Source organism: Micromesistius poutassou (genome assembly GCF_964030765.1).
Source record: "Micromesistius poutassou genome assembly, chromosome: 10".
Classification (NCBI taxonomy): Eukaryota; Metazoa; Chordata; class Actinopteri; order Gadiformes; family Gadidae; genus Micromesistius; species Micromesistius poutassou.
This window is the reverse complement of record NC_140280.1, coordinates 6,041,743-6,062,554: the sequence shown is the minus strand read 5'-3', so window position 1 is coordinate 6,062,554 and position 20,812 is coordinate 6,041,743. Positions and strand designations below refer to the sequence as shown.

At 44.6% G+C, this 20,812-nt stretch overlaps 1 protein-coding gene across 1 annotated transcript; it reads right to left on the bottom strand.

Annotated features, from left to right (window-relative positions):
* Positions 1–824: 824 nt before the first annotated feature.
* On the bottom strand, positions 825–20,796 carry ubash3ba (ubiquitin associated and SH3 domain containing Ba). Its single transcript, XM_084474691.1, has 14 exons — positions 20,117–20,796; positions 11,610–11,663; positions 11,049–11,235; positions 9,588–9,786; positions 8,345–8,514; positions 7,382–7,590; positions 6,498–6,630; positions 5,713–5,836; positions 5,125–5,247; positions 4,863–4,955; positions 4,225–4,369; positions 3,945–4,051; positions 3,330–3,439; positions 825–3,214 (listed from the first exon to the last, which is right to left on the bottom strand). Exons 1-14 carry the CDS (start codon positions 20,245–20,247, stop codon positions 3,077–3,079), a joined length of 1,923 nt encoding a protein of 640 aa, XP_084330817.1. The 5' UTR covers positions 20,248–20,796; the 3' UTR covers positions 825–3,076.
* Between the last annotated feature and the right edge of the window lie 16 nt (positions 20,797–20,812).

Here is a 20,812-nt window from a genome sequence, read left to right as displayed (position 1 = left end):
TCTTACATCTCGATTCAGATCACAACATCTTCATCATCACCACTCGTGCACGAAGTTTCATCGCACATTATAGTAGTGACAGTTAGCCACTCCCCCTCCTATCGGGCTCCAGCCCAGCGGTGCCCTCCACCGGGTGTAGGTTTAGGTGACACCGGTGACACACTTTAGGCCTCGCAGTCGCATATTAATAATCAACAAAGCAACACTTTGACAAGCTGAAAGAAATGTCCTAAAGTAGCCAATAGCCCCGTTTATCGTCCATATGGCATATGTTTACCACAACATTGAAAAGTATAAATTATTAGTCATACTACAATTATCATAGTCAAGGCTAATGCAAACTCCCAACATCCATATTCTAGCATTGAACTTTAAAAGAAGACATATATCGCTCAACTCCTTATCATGGATAGTACAATTATAAATTATAGCTCACGTCAGTTTTGACCTTCCCGGGACAGAACACGCTGTTTGGGTCCTTACTGAACAACGTCGGTCGTGTGTTGCGTCTTCGTTAATAAAAAGATAAAAATGGGATTCAAACGAACGTCAAAAAACTAGAAAAATATAATGGCGGCGCTGTGGGGCCACCTAGTGGCCTAAACAAGTGTTGGCCAGGCAGTTATGGTTTTTAGTCGATATAGCAGCCCGTATCTATTGTTGACTAAATATTATAAAACATTTAAAGCATTGAGAGTTGCTGACGTTTTATGGATAATCAAATAAATGTGATACAAACTATTACAAACATCCAGCTTATTGCTTAATCACAAATCAAAAGAACTGATTCGTGACCACACATTAATGTCAAACATCCAATCAAGTATTTTTATTTGATTTATTTTGTCGGCATTGAAAATAACCAAGCAAATTGACTTAAAAAGAGAAAAAAGTGCATGCTCTGTTCGAGAGTAGGTGCAAGGGAAGCACACTTTTCATCGTGTATATTTTCTTTCATTTTTGTAACAACACTTTGTATACTATCACATTGCAGGCATGTCAGAAGCACAAATGTTCATGTATTTTATGAAATTGATCTTGTTGCTCTTTTTGAGAGTAGGTACACTATATGCTCAGCTGCAACAATGATAGTAACACCAAAAAACAATGTGTAATTTTACACAACCAGTAAAAAAAACCTAATATTTTATGAGCTATACATTCATAGCTAGAACCTATATTAAAAGCCAAATCAGCAAGCGATAAATCAGAGTTTTAAGTAAAACTACACAGCAATATTCTGTCTTTAAGCCTCTAGGGGCAGAATGTGTGTAGGAATGTTCAGAAAATAAATACTTATCAATCCCCATCTTTATGGGGAAATACAAATATAACCAAATTAAGGGACAGCCTACTCATTGAAGAGTTTGACTGGATGGTAAGGGCTTTTTATTAATTTCATCATTCTTCCTGTAGCATTTTCTTTTAAGGCTGTCATTTCTGAAAATATAGATATACTTTCCTTCTGCACCACTGAACTCAATATCAATAGCATGGAGAGACCCTTCCTCACAGTAAGTATTTTGGTGTTGGGTTCATAGCTAGCCTTATGTAGTTACATGCAGTTCCAAAATACCTCCAATAACAATAAATAAATACTCTTTACTCAAAAATTATTGCTATAGGTGGAGGCAATGGTACCCCATCCCCACTAGGATTCATTGTTCCCATGATGGGTGTCATTTTCCGTCATCCTGTTGACTTAAAGAGGTTCTGGTCAACATGACTGACTGACTGAGGAAGGTAAACGGAATAACTCACACAGGGTTGTATGGGAAACTCAAATGTAAAGGACAGCTAACGAAAAAATTATAATTGTTTTGTTTTCAACAAAACCAACATGACTTTAAAAACAAATCTTTTCCAGATTTGGGAATTTCTTCAAAGACAAATAAAAAGATTCTGTAATCTTGCCAAGGAGCCGATGGCACAGGTAGACCTGCTGAAGACACATGTTCAATCAGTCACATCTTTGATGTCGTCCATCCAGTCACTTCATAATTGTCCTTCACGACGGCTCTAACCAAATCATATAAATAGGTTATTCTGTGGCATACAACATAACACACAAAAGGCTGTCATCATCCGTTCTGTCCATAGAAATAAAACGCACCAAACGTTAAGGAAGAACAGTTCAAACTGACCAAGACAAAAGCACATGGAGGGAAACAGCACTGAGGTTGTGATGCAGAAGAGACACGCCGTCGACGAAGGTAAGCCGTTTAGTCAACGAAAGCACCTACTAAAGCTCTAGAACAAAGTCATAGCTCCACTGCCTACATTTAGCATCCACTGTATACAATATGGAAATATTGCTTGTGTATGAGGGCCTTAGCGGAAAACGGCTACAAAAAGCTGTTACGTTTTGGTAAATCTGTGTAAATACGAACACGAAAACCCTTCATGGGGTGGGACTCGCAGGAAAAGTCCCGATGTGTTATGACCCAAACACCCACGCCAGTTCTGCTGCCGTCTGATTGTCAGATAGACTGCGTTTCCACTGTGCTTCATTCCAACAGGAACAGTTGTTTTTCTTAAAATCTAAGGATACTGAACAAACCTCTGACTTTCAATTAAATATATTCTGTCTTCTTCTTGACTCTGCTTGGTTTTGCTTGTCACAGTGTTTATAAAAAAAGAGGCAGTTGTCACCAGGATCTCTTGTTCAGGAACGTTCTTCACGCTCACCGCGAGCCTGCACACACAAGTGTTCAACGAGAACCCCGCGGAAAGAGAATCAGACAGTCCATCAATCCGTTGGCGAGCCACCAATAATAACACTCGCTCGCCTTTTTCCTAGAAGCTCCCACTCACTTTTCCCCCTCTCTTCTGCTCAGTGCTTGAACGGTCGGATGGCCATGGGGACAGTAATGTAGTCCAATTTGTTCTCGCCGTTTCCTCATAAATACAGTACCTTCTTCTCAATCTTGAGGGGTTCATTAAGTTCAGCGAAACGGGTGGGTGGATGGGTGAGCGGATAAAGCGTTTCAGGGCTAATAATAAATATTCATTTCAGACGAGCACCTGGACAGCAGGTGTCCACACAGCATCTCTCTGTTGCCCTTCGCCCTTCGTCTCAGTCCTGCAGAAGCATTTCCCTCCAGTTGAAGCTGTGATTGGGTCCGTGTGTCAGTGGCAAGATGGGCGGGTCAACCAGTTGCCAAACCCCCGTCTCCCCCAGCTCCTCGCAGGCACAGAAGCCCAGGTAGGGAATCTGCAGAGAGAGCGAGTGAGGAAGAGTGAGTGAGGGAACAGACTATGACACGATGAGAAAGAATGACAAAACAAATGACACAGAAACAGTGGAAGGAGCATACTCTCACACCGACCTTTCGGACGACCTGGACAAAGTCCTTGGCGTTCTGGGGACTCAGACCTTGCATCTGGCGAGTGCACGCCTCCAGGGATGAGGCGTGAGCCACGATCAGCACCGTGTCTCCTGTCGGACAGAGGCATGCTTTCACAAAGCGCTCTCAGGGCCATTCTAACACTTTTACTACTAACCATTTTCTCCTTAATGTACCATGGAGACAGGACTTAAATACCGGAACCAAGGTTGTATATCTGTTTATGAAGGGGGTTCAACTATATCTTCGCGGTTAGTTTTTTTGTGATCGAGCGACTAACGACCAAAGGTTCAAGGAAGAACACGTATTTGAACAGCAGGACACGAGGACACCATCACAGTGAGCCACCCGCAGGCAAGGGGTCAAACTGAGATCACCACATTAGACGGTCAAACCATGTCAATGCTAGGCCGGCTTAATCGAAAAACACATCGTTTTTTTTTACAGCTTCATACACTGCGGACCGTTGTCATAAGGCTCAGTTTTCAGTGGCAACTTAGTGTGGAAGAATGGTAACATCAGAGAGTGCAGAGTTGAAATGGTCATCCATATGAGGAAAAAACAAAACAGTGGTGGGTTTGTGGTGCGTTTCTGTACCCAGGTTGTGGCACTCGGACAGGATCTCACGGGTCACCTGGAAGCTTCTGCTGATGTAGGTGTCGTAGGACTCCGACACCACCAGCTTACTGATGGGAATATGAGGTCTATGGGGAGAGAGGGGGGGGGGGCATGTGTAAAGACAACATGGATTCTCTTAACTAAGATGCATAGGTGCAGAGGCGCGGCTATGACCAAATCGGTCCAACTGCCTTTTCTGCCGATGATCGGCAGTCGGAATGGTGTGTCAGGGCCTTTAATCACACGGTTGAGCCAGTACCTGTATGTTGTGTCGACATTCAGGTTGGCAGCGGCCAACTCCGCAGGGGGGATCCAGGCGGGGAGGGATGTGCCAGACACCCACTTGGTCCACTCGAACAAGCCCGGCTCCACACGGATCCTCGTTTTGCCATCCAGTTGTAGACCTGGGTGGATGGGGGTCATAGGTCAGTAAGTCATGCTGCATGCTAGATCCGCAAAAACCTCACCACAGACTTCATCACAGGACTTTTAAAATACTTTTGCCACTACTTTGAGCCAATCAGAAACAGAAGAACCTGACACAGAAGACGCAGATGAGAACAAAGCCCCTTTCACACATGCTGTCTATCACAGTCATGTTCTGGGACATTTCCCACATGGGCTCCTGCGAATGGGAACAGGGATCAGAATCCCGAAAAACAGTACAGCCAATTTCCTCCCTCAAGCCCTGATGACATTTCCGGAACACTGCTGGTAGTTGTACAAAAAGCAGTAACATTTCCGGGAGAGACAGGTATGTCCATCTGACATTAGACACTTTCGCGTGGAGCAAGAGGCTGATGCCATAGTTTAATCTGCAACTGTTTATCAGAACTTTCACTTTCACTGGACCAGAAAATCATTTTCATCTGGTCGTCAGATGAAAATGGTGCCCACCTTGGAGAATGTTCTGGGCCGTCTGGACACACCGTAGTGATGGAGAGCAGTAGATGAAATTCACTGTTGTGTGGCTTTCCAAAAGGGCCTCGCCTGGACACCAGAAATAAACATGCTCAGAAACACATCATACACACAAGTATGTGAATATATCACAATATCGTATGCACAAAATATTATGATGATTGAATTCATTCTGGCGATTATTTTTAAATGCTTGTTGCTTGAAAAGACAGTTGCACAGCATTGTGATGCTACATACCTACGAGGCGGGCCTGTGTTCCCCCGAACACAGTGATTGGACAGTCTTTATCGTAGTCTCGGTATCCGCCGCTTCTGATTGGCAGGCTGGGCGGCATGTTGAGATTACAGCGAACGTATCGACCTTTTAAAAAAAAATAAAATAAAATAAACGTTTGCCATGAAGACTTTATAGTATTTGTGATGACCTCACAAACTCACAAGCAGTACATTGACTTTTAGAACAGATTAAGAAATGTAATGTTATGTAAGGGAATGTATGTATGTAGGGAATGAACCATAGCATAATATTTGTGTATGTAATGTTAAAATAGACAGACACGCGACGCACATTCAGCTTTCTTTGCAGGTGCCAGTTAAACACATGTATAAAAAAAGAGTAGAGTAAGTCTGCACACTGTTTATTGCTCCCAAGTCGGATATTTCACGTTTATCGCATTGGTTTTCACCACATTAGAGCTGCAAAGAGCCAATGTTAAAACGTTGATCTTGTGCGTGTTGGTGAAAATGAACCCCTTGGAAGCAGGATAAAAAATGTAAACGTTTACGGTAACCGCCGTCGCATGCACGCCGCGCCCTTCCGACTGACCTTTGGTGTCGAAGCACTGCGTGACCCAGTGTTTGCCAAACACCACGTCCATCCGCTCGCCATGGCGACACACAAACAGGCTCCTCTTGGGCAGACTGGACTGCTCGCCGCCGGCCCTCAGCAGCTACCAGAGGGTCACAAAACACTCATCATCTACCCACACTGACGGCAGCCAGCTGTACATCAGACAAATGGTAGCAATCAGCCTTGTCCCCGAGGCAGTGGTGCGTCAACATCACCGCTGGCTCAAAAACCTCAGCGAGACTAGTACCTATGGGCCGGTTGCCATGGCGACCATCCAGGATCCAGTGGAGGCACAGAAACATACCCAACACGTTATATTTGTACAACAAGATTTCTATAATTTTTAAGGACAAGTGGGAGTGAAAGGGTGAGTGTTGCTTCTGAATGCAACAGGATGTTAGGTTTGTGAATAGATGTAGGAGGGGAAACCTCAAGGAAATAGTATTGATTAGCACGGCGTCAGAATCAATATAATGTGCGGTTGGAACACTATATAGGTATGCATTAACGTGCTGTCATGAAAGCTTTACAACACAGCTGAGAGCAAAAATCAATTTCAGATTTGTTGTAAAAAGGATAATACCTTAACACATTTAAAAGGGTTTTCATAAACACACATGTATCGCTGACAGCTAAAAGGCCCATAGTACTATAACATAACACGCTACCTCACGCTAACAGCTAAAAGGCCCATAATAGTATTGGCCAACATGCTAGCTCTTGCTAACAGCAAACAGGCCCAGAGTGTAGGGAAGTGATACCTGCATGGGTGTAGTGAGGACGCCGAGGCCGGCTAGGTCTCCCAGGCTGTCGAGCAGCTGTCCGTCTAGCAGCATGCCGTCCACCCGACCGCCTGGGTCTGGGGGGGAGGCCCCGTTGAGGAACGAATGAGACCTGATGAACGTCACACCAAAGACAGAGTTAATCAACCTCCATGCTCTTCAACATAGCTCACATAACTTCAGGGATGAATTTTAATGTTGCTTAATAACATCACTGCTCTAGGGCTTCTTTCAATGTTTTCCAATGAAATTGATTGCTCTTTGCCACGCTGACTTTTTGCCTTAATGGCTTCCATGACTGAACGATGCCTTTGTGTAACGTTTTGGGTCATTTGCATTGCAATGCTTTGCCTAACCTCTATAAAATATGACCTGCCTGATTATGTTCACAGTTATCAGTCTTTGGAAAACATATCATGTGGAAGACAGAGAGAGAAACACAGACAGACAGACAGACAGACAGACAGAGAGAGAGAGATAAACAAAGACAGAGTGAGCAACAAACAGACAGAGAGAGCAACAAACAGACAGAGAAAGAATGAGAGACAGAGACGGAGACAGACAGACAGACAGACAGAGTTAAAAAACAAACAGAGAGAGTGAGAGACGGAGACAAAGACAGAGAGAGTGAAAAACATGAAAGAGTGAGAGACAGACAGAGACAGAGACGGAGACAGACAGAGAGAGATAAACATAGACAGAGAGAGCGAAAAACAGACAGAGAGATTGAGAGACAGAGACAGAGACATGGACCAACAGACAGAGAGAGAGAGTGAGAGACGGAGACAGACAGCGACAGACACAGGCAGGGCGACAAAAAAGGCGACCAAAGACAGCTGTGCGGTGCCCGACGCCCCCCTCACCCGTGGACCACCCAGGTCTCACACTCGTCGGCCCGGGTGACATAGTTCTCGGGCAGCAGGCCCGACAGCCCCGTGCCCTGGGAGCTCCCGTAGACCCAGCCCTCGCTGGCGCTGGCCTGCTCCACCGCCGACATGAACACAAAGTCGCCCGGCACCAGCTCCAGCTCATCCTCGTTCTGGGGCACGTACGGGTACATGACCTGCAGCGTCTGGGGGTACACGGGACATACGTGTGCTTGTTACTGGTGGGGTTTTTTTGTTTGGATCTAGCAGGAGTTCTGCTGGTGCGATTTCACCGCAACTCTCTCATTTGTGCATTTCCCAGGCTTTATTCCTCTGTTGACAGGACGGTGAAGAGAGACAGGATTTCCCGGGTTGTATTACAAAGGCGATTTCATTAGACTGTGTATTTGCATATATTTGCATATATTTGCATAATGCAATCCAATTGGCCGACGGATCCGTCGCTGCCTGACAAGTTAAACATGCATTTTGAGAGCGCCCCATGCAAAGCCAATGAGATCCGTCGACAGACGCATGCAGTGTGAACGCGGCGTAAGTGGTCGGAATCTAAAGCGGTCTCACTACAAGGCCTACTTGCTACATGGTTAGCGCACAAGCGCGGAGAGCCGGAGTGAGGCCGACCAATTGCCGACCTGCAGACCTTTGAGTTTAAAGATTTCTCAGGCTTTGCGAGAACACCCTGCATGTATTGTATTATAGTGAAAGGTACTGTATTAACTTCCTCTGGTATTTATTCTACGAGCTGGTGCCTTTTCCCACACTTTGAATGTGGCCTCTGTGTGCATACCCAGTACAGTCACAGGTCACGTACGGTCTACTTTCATATGTGGTCATAAGAGGTTAAACAAAGGTTAGAAAGCCATCAGATAACCAGAGCCCCTGCTCGGTGGGCACAGGGGAAACAATCAGAGTCAGAGTGGGGCCGGTGCAGGTCCTCACCTCGTGGTTGGCGAATCGGATGTCCCGTGAGAACATGACAGCCAGCCAATCACAGCCCACGGACACGTCCATGCTCTTAGCGAGCTTCTCCAGAACAGGCAGGTGATTGGCCTGGAACTGGTAGGCCAGGGTAACGTGGAGCTGCTTCTTGTGCGGTTCGATGTGGACGTCTGGACGGTCAATATAAAACGACAAAGTGTATATACCTTAAGCAAGTTGTTAAAACGCTGTTGAATAGCTCTACTCCATTTTTACAGACAGAAGAAAAGAATGGATGTAAAATGTGTTACAACAAATGACCTTAGGAGAAACAGGGGCAGGATGGTGTAGTGACGAGGGGGTTTGAATCTGAGCTGAAAGGTTCAGGGTTCATTCCCGGGTCTCCCCAATGTCTAACTCTGGGCATTCACAAGCAGGATCCTTAACTGTCTCCTTATACCACAGCATTTTTAAATGCTGGATCCTGATTGGTCCATAACGTTTCAAGGGTGTGCATTATTTTTCAATCTCTAAACCTCTGCCATTTACAGTTCTGAATCAGTGCATTTCAAATGCAACACCAACAACCGTCAAACACAACTATTGACCGGATGTGTCCTGACAACACAAAAAACAATATGCTCAAAGGGCCGAAGAAGAATATTTTAATCATCAGCTGATTAAGAGATTAAACCGTTGTTGTAACGTACCATGTAATAGACAAAATTAACTCATATCTAATAACTGTGAGCAATTGTTGTTCATGAGTAATAAACCACTCCGGGTTGGACTGTTAATGGAAATAATGTACCACAGTTGTAAGTAACCTGGACCTGAAGTACATTACAACGGGACACACCGCCGTGGTTTATTGCTTAATGACATGCATCTCAATTCAATGCGCTTTCACTTCCTCTTGAGTGGTAGTAGCTCAGGAGGTAGAGCGGGTTGACTCGTGACCAGAAGGTAGCTAGTTAGATCCCCGGCTCCTCCGAGTGCAGAGGTGTCCCTGAGCAAGGCGCCTCACCCTGACAAGGCTGGCTGTCGCCGTCAGTGTGTGAACGGGTGAATGAATGGTTGTAAGTCGCTTTGGATAAAAGCATCAGCAAAACCCCCTTCATGTAAACGTAAACGTAAAAGTGTCTCAGACATGACTGAAACACATCAAACCCATATTGCCCCAAGGAGCTCATGGCACCTCAAGAGCAGGATGACGGGATGTGGGGTGTGTGTGTGGGGCGGGGGGGGGGGGGGGGGGGCGCACCTGCTTTGGAGGCGGCCTCCGTGGCGAACTCGGCGGCGAAGCTCTTCAGCACTTCGGCCACCTGCTCCTCCACGAAGAGGCCAATGAAGTTGGAGGAGGTGTAGAGCTGCAGGCTGAGGGGCGCCGGGAAGCGGCCTCTCCACGTGGCCACCGTGGCCTGCAGCGCCTCCGTGAGCGCCTCCACCTTCCCGTCCGCACACTGAGCACCGGGGGTGGAGAACAAGAACCGGAAAACCAGAAAACCAAGCACTCTTTAAAGGTGTGAGCGTGATTAAAGGTGTGAGCGTGATTAAAGGTGTGAGCGTGATTAAAGTTGTGAGCGTGATTAAAAGGTGTGAGCGTGATTAAAGGTGTGAGCGTGATTAGCCGTTACAGGCCGGTTTTGAAAATCGGGCTCTTCTGACATCACAAGTGGGCGTGTTGTCCACCTAGATGTGTGCTGGATAGATCAGTCTAGGGACCTTTAGCTAGCCTGGGACCTTTAAGGGACGGACTCACCAGGCAGACCTTAGACTGATGCCTACAGTCTGAGATGGAATCTGGGTAAACAGGGCCGTTTTACTGTTTCGCTTCATGTTGGTCGAGCCACATGATTGGTTGCCTCCAGATTAGTTATTGATGAAAAAAGTATTTCTTGAGGGACACTTCTTGACAGAAAGTGTTTTGATTTAGTGGAGCATGGTCGTGGGAAACACACATGCAGCATTTACCAGTGGGTGTGATATATAGGGCAGTGAAATTTTCAACAAAATAGGTTCTCATGGACTAAACTAAGTGGCCATCTGAGACATCTTGTCTTGGACATTTTCTAAAATAAATCCTTGATCAAGGATTCGTTTTCGGACATTTTATAATTTGATTACTGTTTGGTGCCATTTTGTACAGACATTATTATTTTTTCTAACTCCTTGGGAGAGATGTTTATTACTATACGACTGAAGATAAATTAATTTGTAACATGTCACTGTAAGTGTCTCGATGTTCGATCAAATAGGGCAAGAGGAAACTAAACTAAAGCTAGTCTATAGTTATAACTGAGCCTGTCTTGTGATTAGGAAGGAAGTGATACATGGTTTGCTGCATGAGAGGATTTCATGTTAGTTTATGGGTTTGCTTGATTGCTTGTTGCATGTTGAAGTGAACAGAAATAGCAATCAAATGCATACAGACTTTTGAAGTTTTACCAACCAATACATATTGTGTTCTATATCAATATTTCAATTCACTGCACTAAGATATCAGATATCTGTGTGGTCATGTGCTGTGAAGCATGCATCCATGTACAAGTCAACATCATGCATATTCCTGCCACCACCACCACCGCATCATCACACCATCTGTGACTCTCTGGTCATGTGTGTGCTAATCAATGGAATCAGATGGTGTCCGCCTTATGACTTCAATAACAGCAGTCAAACAGATGCACGCACTCACACACACACACACACACACACGACTGACCATGAAGAACTGGCAGAGGGTGATGTGGGGGAAGATGTTGTGAGCCTTGTTCTTGCCGCAGGTGAGGCGAGACTGCTGCCAGTACTGGGTGAGCTGGTGCAGCAGAGGGCCGGTGGGCCGCAGGTACAACACATACTCCCTGGGCAGAGGGTCGTCCAGGAAGGGGTCATCCACATGGGAGAAGAGCCTGGGTCCAGAGGGAAACACACCGAGGGTTCACCCAAACTCACCCACTCATGGAGGTACTTTTTTCACAGGACCCCTCAAATATTATGTGTGGTAAAATAGGACAAGAGTGCTATTTTAAAAAACTCAAAAAGAATAATTTCTCTATGCATATTGTATTCAGCCTTCAAAACATACTAACCAAATTACAAGACAGGTAAGCATGCACATTGACTACAATACAAAAGGCACTGTAGTGTGGCTGACTCATGCGGCTTGCTTGCAGCTGTGTGTGTGTGTGTGTGTGTGTGTGTGTGTGTGTGTGTGTGTGTGTGTGTGTGTGTGTGTGTGTGTGTGTGTGTGTGTGTGTGTGTGTGTGTGTGTGTGTGATCTCACCAATCACACGCTGCCTGGACATTGCGGCTCCCAGTGGAGACCAGAGCTTTCAGCCTGCGCAGAGAGACAGACCAGTCAATGCTGACATTTTATAATCAAACTACAGCATGTTTATTGAAAGATTTAATGCAAGTTTATGATGTCTCAACAGACAAACAACGCTTGGTACCTGAAATACAGAAATGGTGTGCTTGCCATAGTTACCATTGAATAATAGCATCGCAGCATAGATAATAAGGATCTGATTTATTCAGCGAAATAAGAATGCAGCTCAAGGTGCTGGTCAATACGGCGCAAAATAAAGAAAAAGGATCAGAAGATTAAAAACTAAAACTATTATTATCAATTAAAAGCCATTCATTTTTCTTATAGAATTGCAAAAGAAAAAGGCTAAATTGCAGAAATGTTTATTAACTGGCACCTAAATCTGTTTACTGAGCTTGCTTCCATGATTTCTTGAGGTCAACTGTTCCTTAGTTTATAGCAGCGGTTCTCAAACTATGGTACGCATACCACTGGTGGTACGTGATGCTTTATTAAGTGGTATGCAAAAGAGTTTCCAAAAAAATCAATCATTACATACATACATACATACAACAACAAAAACATAATAATATCAAAATACTAGGACGAATGGAAATACGTTAACCAAGAGATCATTAAAAATGTTGAGTTTAAAATAAGTTTAGCCTTTTCTGTAATATTTTTGTTTCAATATCAGCCGACCACATCACATCAGTGCGAGAAAGTCTTGTCTTCACTTTCCATCATAAAAACAAAATACTGAAGCAGGATTGATGCTGAGCCACACCTGAGACTGAAGCTGACCTCAATGTATCCAGACATCGCAGGAGTGTTTGTGTTTGCAGAGGCAGGTGCGCCCGTCTCATGAGGCTTATGGAAGTTCAGTTATCAGCGGGCTGGCCAACTTTCAATATTATTTGTATTTAGCCTTACATTTTCAAACAGGTTGTTGGTACACAGTTGTTATTCTTAATGTTCTCACTTGTTGTGTCCGTGTGTGTCTCTGTGTCTGTTCTAGTGCTACCACTTTGTACAGCTGACCACAGTTGACAATAAATAATATATTTTTTAAGACTAAATGTGCCTCCGGCGTGAACTGTGTGTAGCACAATAGGGCCGCAGGCCTATGCTACTGTAGTTTGTTATATTTTATAACATTGTTCCTAATGATGGTACTTGGGGAGACAAATATTTTCTGAGGTGGTACGCGGTATAAAAAGTTTGAGAACCACTGGTTTATAGGCATGATTAATAAATGCAACATGATCATCTTCATGGTGCCCTCCAACAAGCCAGCATCAGAGGACCCGAGTGTGTAAGGTGGGATAAAGATTGCATCATCACATAATAACAATAACAAAACACAATAAATGCTACTACCGTCTTTACGTTGGAAATGTAGCGGGGTTTGGCTTGTTCTGTTTTGTGCTTGTATTCTCTACAGAAATGAAACTCTCCTGATGATAACCACCAAGACATCGATACCTCCTGTTCACTCGTCTACCGAGGTTCCCTTCCCCATGCTGATTGCATTTCTCCTAATGAGAGCTCTGAATCTAATGAGATCCTTTTTATATGAGCTGTGTTATGATAGGCTGTCAGAGCCCGCTGCTGGCCTCTGGAGGCTCCGACCTGCCTCTCCCTGGGATGAGTACAGACATCCAGAAGGAGAGAAGCTCACCTAAAGAAGGTGTCTCAACACCTGCAAGCATAGAGCTGTGTAGGGAGGTAAAGGACAGGGGCCTGCTTAGCAAGGTCTCAACGGGTTTAAAGTGAATTTCTGTGGGCTACAGTAAATTTTTCTATTAGCAAAAGACATTTGACTACATGTTAAGACTTACATTTCAGCCCTGTGTAAAAGGCTTCAGGACGCATACAGAGCGAGCAAAGCTGCTCAAAAAAGAGCAGGAGCTCACTCAAACTGCGGCCCCTAGATTGGGAAACGTGTAATGAGGTTAGTGCAATAGCGTAGGGGCTCTGTTTGACCCTAGCCAATCACAAAAGGTAAGTCACAGGCTGAACGCCCACGCGGCCAGCAAACAAAGCCACTGTGTCTCACGCCACAGCTCTAACCGCGACGAGGCGAGCACATGGTAATGATCTACGAGTCGACCAAACAGCAGGAAGTGATTGCAGTGCTCCCCACAGGCCCGCCGTGAGAGACAGGAACCATTGTCAAGTGGTGGGCGTTTTGAACACGTCCCTGGGCCGTACTTCCACTTCTAGTCAAACCTCTTTCATCCAAAGTGACATTCAGTGAATTCCTGCAGATGCATGTGCGTCCTGAGCAGGGAGTGGGTCGGGGCAGCGTCTCGCTCAGGGACGCCTACAGACGCCTACCTTCTCAGGCTGGGCGTGCAGCACCTCACCGACGACTAAACCCTCTTTCTGACAAGATAGCGATGAGTGGCAGTCATGCACACTCACTGCTGCCACAGAGCTATTTTTAGACCTGGCCCAGTGAGAGGGCCCTAGATACAGCACAGTGGCCTCCACCCCGGGGGAACATGTGACCCCCCCCCCCGCCCCACCACCACCCCCCGACACAGCAACACATGCTGGACGCCGGTAGAGCGTGGGTTCAATCCCTCCACCGCCAGATGGGTCACCCAGTTTCGTCCGCTCGGCTGTGAAACACAGAAAACACCGGAGTGGCGTTGGCCCGGCGCCCGCAAGAGCACACGTTCACAGACACGTTTATTCTAGGACCTCTGCGAGTCTTCCACATGTTGGTGTCGTGGGCTGCCTTAGGACTACTAAAGCAGACCGCTTTTGTCTGCTTTTGTCTCGGCGCCGCGTGTGAAGCCTCAGAGTGCTGCTACAGGATGTGAACAGCCACACCGGGGCTCGGGCTCGAGAGCTAGAAGAAGAAAAGATTAAATAAGTGAGCGGAAGGATACGGCGTCGAGTCGCTGAGAGCGGTGCGGAGCGGAGGGGAGACGGGGCTGGACGGGATTACAAGGCCACAGCTGGGACTTATACCCCCCCCCCCCCCCCCCCCGCCGTCTAACGGGGGATGGAGAAGACGACACGGTGCTCTGCTCTGATCCGTTGTTCTCCGTCAAGTGTCCTCATGTCACAAAAGAAAACTAAAAGCGCCATCTTTATTTTGTAATGCATTATTTTAGCGCTGTTACTGTGTCGTATTTCCATTGATGTTTGTTTACTTAACATTTAGTAAATCGTACCGCAACTTCTAAAAAAGGTCAATGGCTCAGCAATTTTTAGACTCAACTATTGAGCTATTTAGAAATCAACCCTATTACAGTCCACTTTTCATCCTCTGTACTGATAAGAATGTCAGAGCCACTTCTAAGAAAAGAGAAACAACGCATCAGAAGTTTGTGTGCACAAGGTCGGGGTAAAACAGTTTTTTTCTCCTAAATAATAAGTGTGTGGCTAAGACATAATGTCCCCACTTGGCTCCGAGCAGGAACTGAATGATTTATTTATAAACTGCATTTCCTGTTCGGTGTAACTCGAGGATGAGAAGGATGGGCGAGGGAGCGATAGAGGAGAAACGGATCACGGTCGTCCGTTTATGCCAACGGTTTCAGGCGTTGGCAAAAGGTGGTCCCTGGCAACGAATCACATGGGCTTCTTCGAATTAAAAAACGGCAGATGTTAATATCAGCCGTAACCCGATCAAAACCTCAGTGCAGTGAGTATGTGATCATAAGGGTTTTTGATCAACACCGGAAATTAGCAAACATCACCTTTTAGTTTATTCTATACACTGAGCAACCAAGATGTTTGAACGCTACAGTCTATAGTTCGTCTTTTCTGCTATACATGAAGCTAAGCAATGGTAACAGGAAGTGGCATTGAAAGAGTTGATGCAGAAGTGCATAATTGCACATTCACTAATCCAACAGGAAGTTTTGAGTAGTAGTAGTATATGAAAAGGAACTAACAAACCCTGTCACGTCTCAATGCTCACATACACACAAAGTTTGCGTGTTCAAACTCCAAGAGCCCTGTATTCCCAGCCGCCCCTCCCAGGACCAGCTCCCTCTCGCTCTCTCTGTGGAAATCAACATTTCCTGTTTACGGGCCCGCGGCGTGCGCACGTATCACAGCAACAGAAGTGTGCTCGTGCACGAACCAAGACCGCAGTCAACGCCGTATTCTTGGGGGAGCCCCGTGGAACACGTTCTCCTCCAACACCAGATGGACTCCACTCTGAACACACACACACACACACACACACACACACACACACACACACACACACACACACACACACACACACACACACACACACACACACACACACACACACACACACACACACACACACACACACACACACTTTTGGAGGTCTTTGCCTTATGGTAAAGTATTGAGTGTCAATATCACCATAAAGCCCTCTATTAAGCTGCACCCCTCTGCAATCGTCGTAGAGTTGACTGGGGACCTCTGGCAGTGAGGACCAAGCTTGTTACAGCACAGAGGTAGGCCGGGGGGGGGGCATTTTTAATATATGTGGAGACCCACCTTATTACGACACAGATATAAGCTTGGGGAGGGGGAACTGTGAGGTCCTACCTTGTCACAACACCCAGACTGTGGGGAGAACATTTCAATTGACAATGTAGGTTGATTCGTTCCTGTGTGGCGTCTGGAGGTGAATCTCTGTGTATTCAACATGTTGAACTGAAACGATGGGGGCCCGCTCATATTTATGGCACTCTGGAGCAGAACCAGTGGATTACCGTGAGAAGGAGAAATTAGTCATGGGGGTAACAGGGAGCTCTCTAAATGGAAGTTCTGATTTTGTGGTTTCTATTACGGTATTTCCTTTATTCCAGGTATTTTGTTACAGGTCACTCAAACAAATATGTAAATTGTCCACCTCTTCATCTTCCTGATAAGGGACACTTTACACAAAGCCCCTCCCCTGACAGGGACAGTCTCAAAATGGTTTGGAAACTCAAGACAACCTCAGCCAACCTTTTGACAAGAAAATCAAATGTTCAGCTGATCTATACGATACCGGGTTCATTTCAATGCAAACACTTTGTTAGTGTTTTACCTAACCCCTTAGAATACAAGTCACGTTTATTGAATATATTCCATTTGTAAATATTAGGTAAAATGACCCACAGGTGAAGTTGATGTACATTTAAATCTAATATTAGGATTATTGTTATGTATAAAACTGTAAAAGAAATCCTACTTACAGCTCCTCAGTTTCAACAGGTAAATGTAAGCATTGTGCACAAGATAAAGTCCACCCAATTGAACCCTTACCTTTTGCTACAAGTTGTGTGCTTTACGTGTTAATAAGGGTTAATGAGCAAGGGTTTGCTTCCTCTGGCTGACTGACTGTTAACAGTTGTTTTACAGAAGGGTAGAAGAGTCAAATGAATAATTAGAGCTGGATTATGCAGCAACAACTAAAGACTACCTTGGAGAAGCAAATGTTTCCTTTGCTTCAAATACACGACTTGTGTCCTGAGCTTTCGGTTGTTTCCTTGGGGACGTCAGGAATAACAAAATACGTTCAGCTAACCAAAACCCAACCTCTTAGCTTAAGGAACGTTTGAGTATTCTGTAGAAATCACCAACAGAAATATTTACCAGACAGCAATGGGATAGCCATCAAGAAAAAATACATGTTGCTGCCATCCAACTAATCAGCTGCCGCTACATGTTTTATTTAGAGGTGAACTCTGGGATTTCTAGTGTAAATAAGCTGAAGACTGAGTGTAGCTAGCAAGTCATCGACTGCATGAAGTCCAGAAAGCCTTCTTTGCCACAGCACATCCTGTGTACACTTCGGCATTGCATTGTGTTGCATTTGGTTCAATCTTCACAGCAAATGTTTTGTCTACCTGTATGAAATCTCTTGAGCTCACACACTCATACGCACACCATTTCGGCAACTAATGTTCCACCGCACAATCACTGTGTAAAGGTCACAAACCATTTCCTGAAATAAGCCATTTCCTCCTGCCCCTTACAAATACAAGCGAACAGATCGGTTTCTGCAAGAGGCTGTGTGTACATGTGTGTGGATGAACACATCGACATGTGTGTGTCTGGAGTGATTTCCTACAGTAGAGTAGAAAGAAAGAAAGAAAATCAATTGTGGGTAAATGTCAATTTGGCTAACGATTTTGTCAATAGTTTAAGAAAGGTGATTAAGAAGGAGCACAGAGATTTCTTAGCAAAAATCTAAAATTTCCATCCATTATTGGATAATCAATAATGAGTATAGGATATTAGTTCCATTCATTTATATAAATGTTAAAACTCTATTGACTTTCTTGTTATGAAAACATAAATAGTGTGTAGCATTGTTATGCTTCAGGTGAGTTTGACCTCTTTGGATGACAACACACTTTCTGAGCATAAGGAGAGTGCCATCTGCCCACCAGCCAATTGATTACCCCGATCGGAATCATGAATGACTCAGCAAGAAATACTACCCAACCGAATTCCCTTCCAAAAAACAGAAACCCTGATTGTGTGTGGATGGTGTGACTCACTCTCCCCATCGGAACGGTCAACCCCCTACTTTTTTCACAATCCAACCCCTTGTCCCCTTAAGCTATGACATAAACGTATCCCTTCCAGAATTTAACAATAAAACAACATACAAATGACCACCTCAATGGAAATAAATATGCAGCAAGATGTCTCGCCTAGCAATTGGTCAATTTGTTGGTTAACCGTAGCATAATAGCCCAATGGAAGAGTAGAAGGAATTTCTCTTCTGGAATATTCCACCATGTATTACCGATACAAACCCTGTCATGCACACTAAGGGTCTCGCATACAAAATGAGAAGATAGCTTTTCTAAGGGCGATAATAAGATTGCATAAGGAATAGTAGCAAATAGAGGGTGAGTCACCGAACATTTATATAGCCTATAGTCACCTTATATATATATATAATATAAAACAAACATCAGCAGGCCTTAATATATATTTAGCACTACCCTGCAAAAAAAAATTAAATACAGTGTAAAGTTACAATTTCATCAGTCTATGCTTCATGCAACTAAGTTGCATGAAGCATATGTTTGTGCGTACATGCATCAGGTGTGGCCGTGGCCTATATGAGGAACGACAACGTGGAGCCAGAATGACACACACACACACACACACACACACACACACACACACGGTCATGTACTGGTCAAACATTCCACATTGGAAACGTATATAGGACTGACTAAGGAGGAGTTTTACTGGTGTCAGGAAAATCTGACGAAAGTTTGTCAGTTCCCCATCCACAGTCAACCTGTAGTCATCGTTAAGCAAGATGCCCTCAACCTTACCTGTTCCGTAATAACATGTACTCGGATTGACTGTAGATGACTTTGGATAAATGCATATGCTAAAAAGTAATAAGTAATAGTATAATAAGCAATAGTAAACATTAGTATAGTGGTGGAGACATGGACCAGCTATAGGCTATATGCAATAGGACACAGCACCTCCAAAACACATAAAAGTTAAGTTATGTGTGAATACAGACAAAGTTGCTTTTGTATTTAAAGTAAAGCCTAGTCCTTTTGGGAACCTAGGCGATGGCTTTCTTGACCCAAACATGAACTAGTTTCCATGCTTAGAGCAACAAATGATAACGACCTTTGGCTGCAACACTTAAAACATATTGCATATGTTTTGCATCAGACTTTGGGCCAGTGCCATTGGAAGATAAGCTTCTACCATCAAAAAGCAGCATTCACATAGGCTATGGGGAAGGATAACATGTCGATAAATACATGTTAATAATCTCACCCCCACAAAATAAAACATGTGTGTAGACATTGTCTGCCAAGTTTATCTTTAATTCTGAAAGAGTAATCTTAAATTCTGTTAAGTGCATGTCCCCTGAACATCATTGTATTGCTTTGTTAATTGTTCCAAGTATTGCTTTAATCAAAAGTAGTTGTACACAAGCAAAAGAATGTGATAAGCCCGGTTTTGTTGCAGGATGTTGCAAAGATGAAAGATTTCCATCCAGCATTAATGCTATTTTGCCTCTATTGAATTGTTAACATTTTTAAACATGATTAATGACTGAATTCTATGTTTTTGTTGTACTTTAACACAAGTAACGTTTGATCATTCGTTTGAACGTTTGCTCAGTGATACACATACACTTGAATAGTTGAACAGTTGAATACTTGAACACCCCCTTCTGAACTGTAACACAAGTTTCTGATCAGGATACCCCATTAGTACTTACAGCAACAACTGTGAAACTCATGTTAAACAAATGCCATAAGCTTGGCAGGTGTGGGGGGGACCACAAGGTCAACAACAGGCCATGTGGCACATGCTCAAGCAGTGCCCATATAACGTTTAGATGGTGTTGAATCGCTTATGATCTAAACTTAAGATCACCACGTATACCACTAGGCAAATAACAGACACATGAGGGGAAGAAAAACTGCAACAGTGTGTTAAGTAGATTCCTATTCGTCTCACTAATAACTCGGTGTATAAACGCGGTGTATACTCACGCCCTGGTCTTTGGGAAGCCCATGGAGAGCAGGACGTCCAGGGTGGACGCCCCGTGCTTCACGGTGCCCGGGCGGGTCAGCCGCTGCCTCCGCGGGGTCACTTTGGTGTAGATGTCGTCTTTCGCTGCCATAGCTCACTCAGTCCGATCTCTGGTCAGATCGTAGAGATGAACGCTGGGGTGTTTGTTTGTTTTTTAGACCAGGGCGGTTTTGGTTAACCCGAACATACACACACACAACAATGTAAAGCCCTGAACGAGGGCAAGAACATTTTTGGTGAAATGCTCTGAACCCCAAAAACCAGCTGCCTCTCACAGGCTCACTTTTGCTCCATCATAAGCCACGATTCGTTTTTCTCCTCTCCCGAGAAGCGAGGTGTACAAGTTGGGCTACTCCGAGCTCATGACATCCGGTAAACTGGTCTGGATGGTCAGTTCTGGATCTGACTTTACTTCCTTTCTCCACAATGTCTTATTTATGAATGGAATTTGAGTGAGAGGAGATTCAGCCCATGGAAGGTGGCCGCTCCAATCGCCTTACCCCTTCCTTTAAAGACACAGTGTCCGGTGTCAGACACTATTTCGAGGCAAACGCGTATATTAAAAGTTACAAGATGCTTATATCCATGATTCTGAATATAGCAACATCAGACCACCGGACTGTCGCACCGACTGCCTCACTGCAGCTTTACTGACT

Excerpts from the sequence above, each read along its gene's own strand:
- ubash3ba (XM_084474691.1), bottom strand. The coding sequence starts at position 20,247 with ATGGCAGCGAAAGACGACATCTACACCAAAGTGACCCCGCGGAGGCAG. Across the intron at positions 11,664-20,116 it reads GGCTTCCCAAAGACCAGGGC|GCTGAAAGCTCTGGTCTCCA; the intron begins GTGAGTATACAC and ends CTCTCTGCGCAG. Across the intron at positions 4,370-4,862 it reads GGCCCAGAACATTCTCCAAG|GTCTACAACTGGATGGCAAA; the intron begins GTGGGCACCATT and ends CCATCCACCCAG.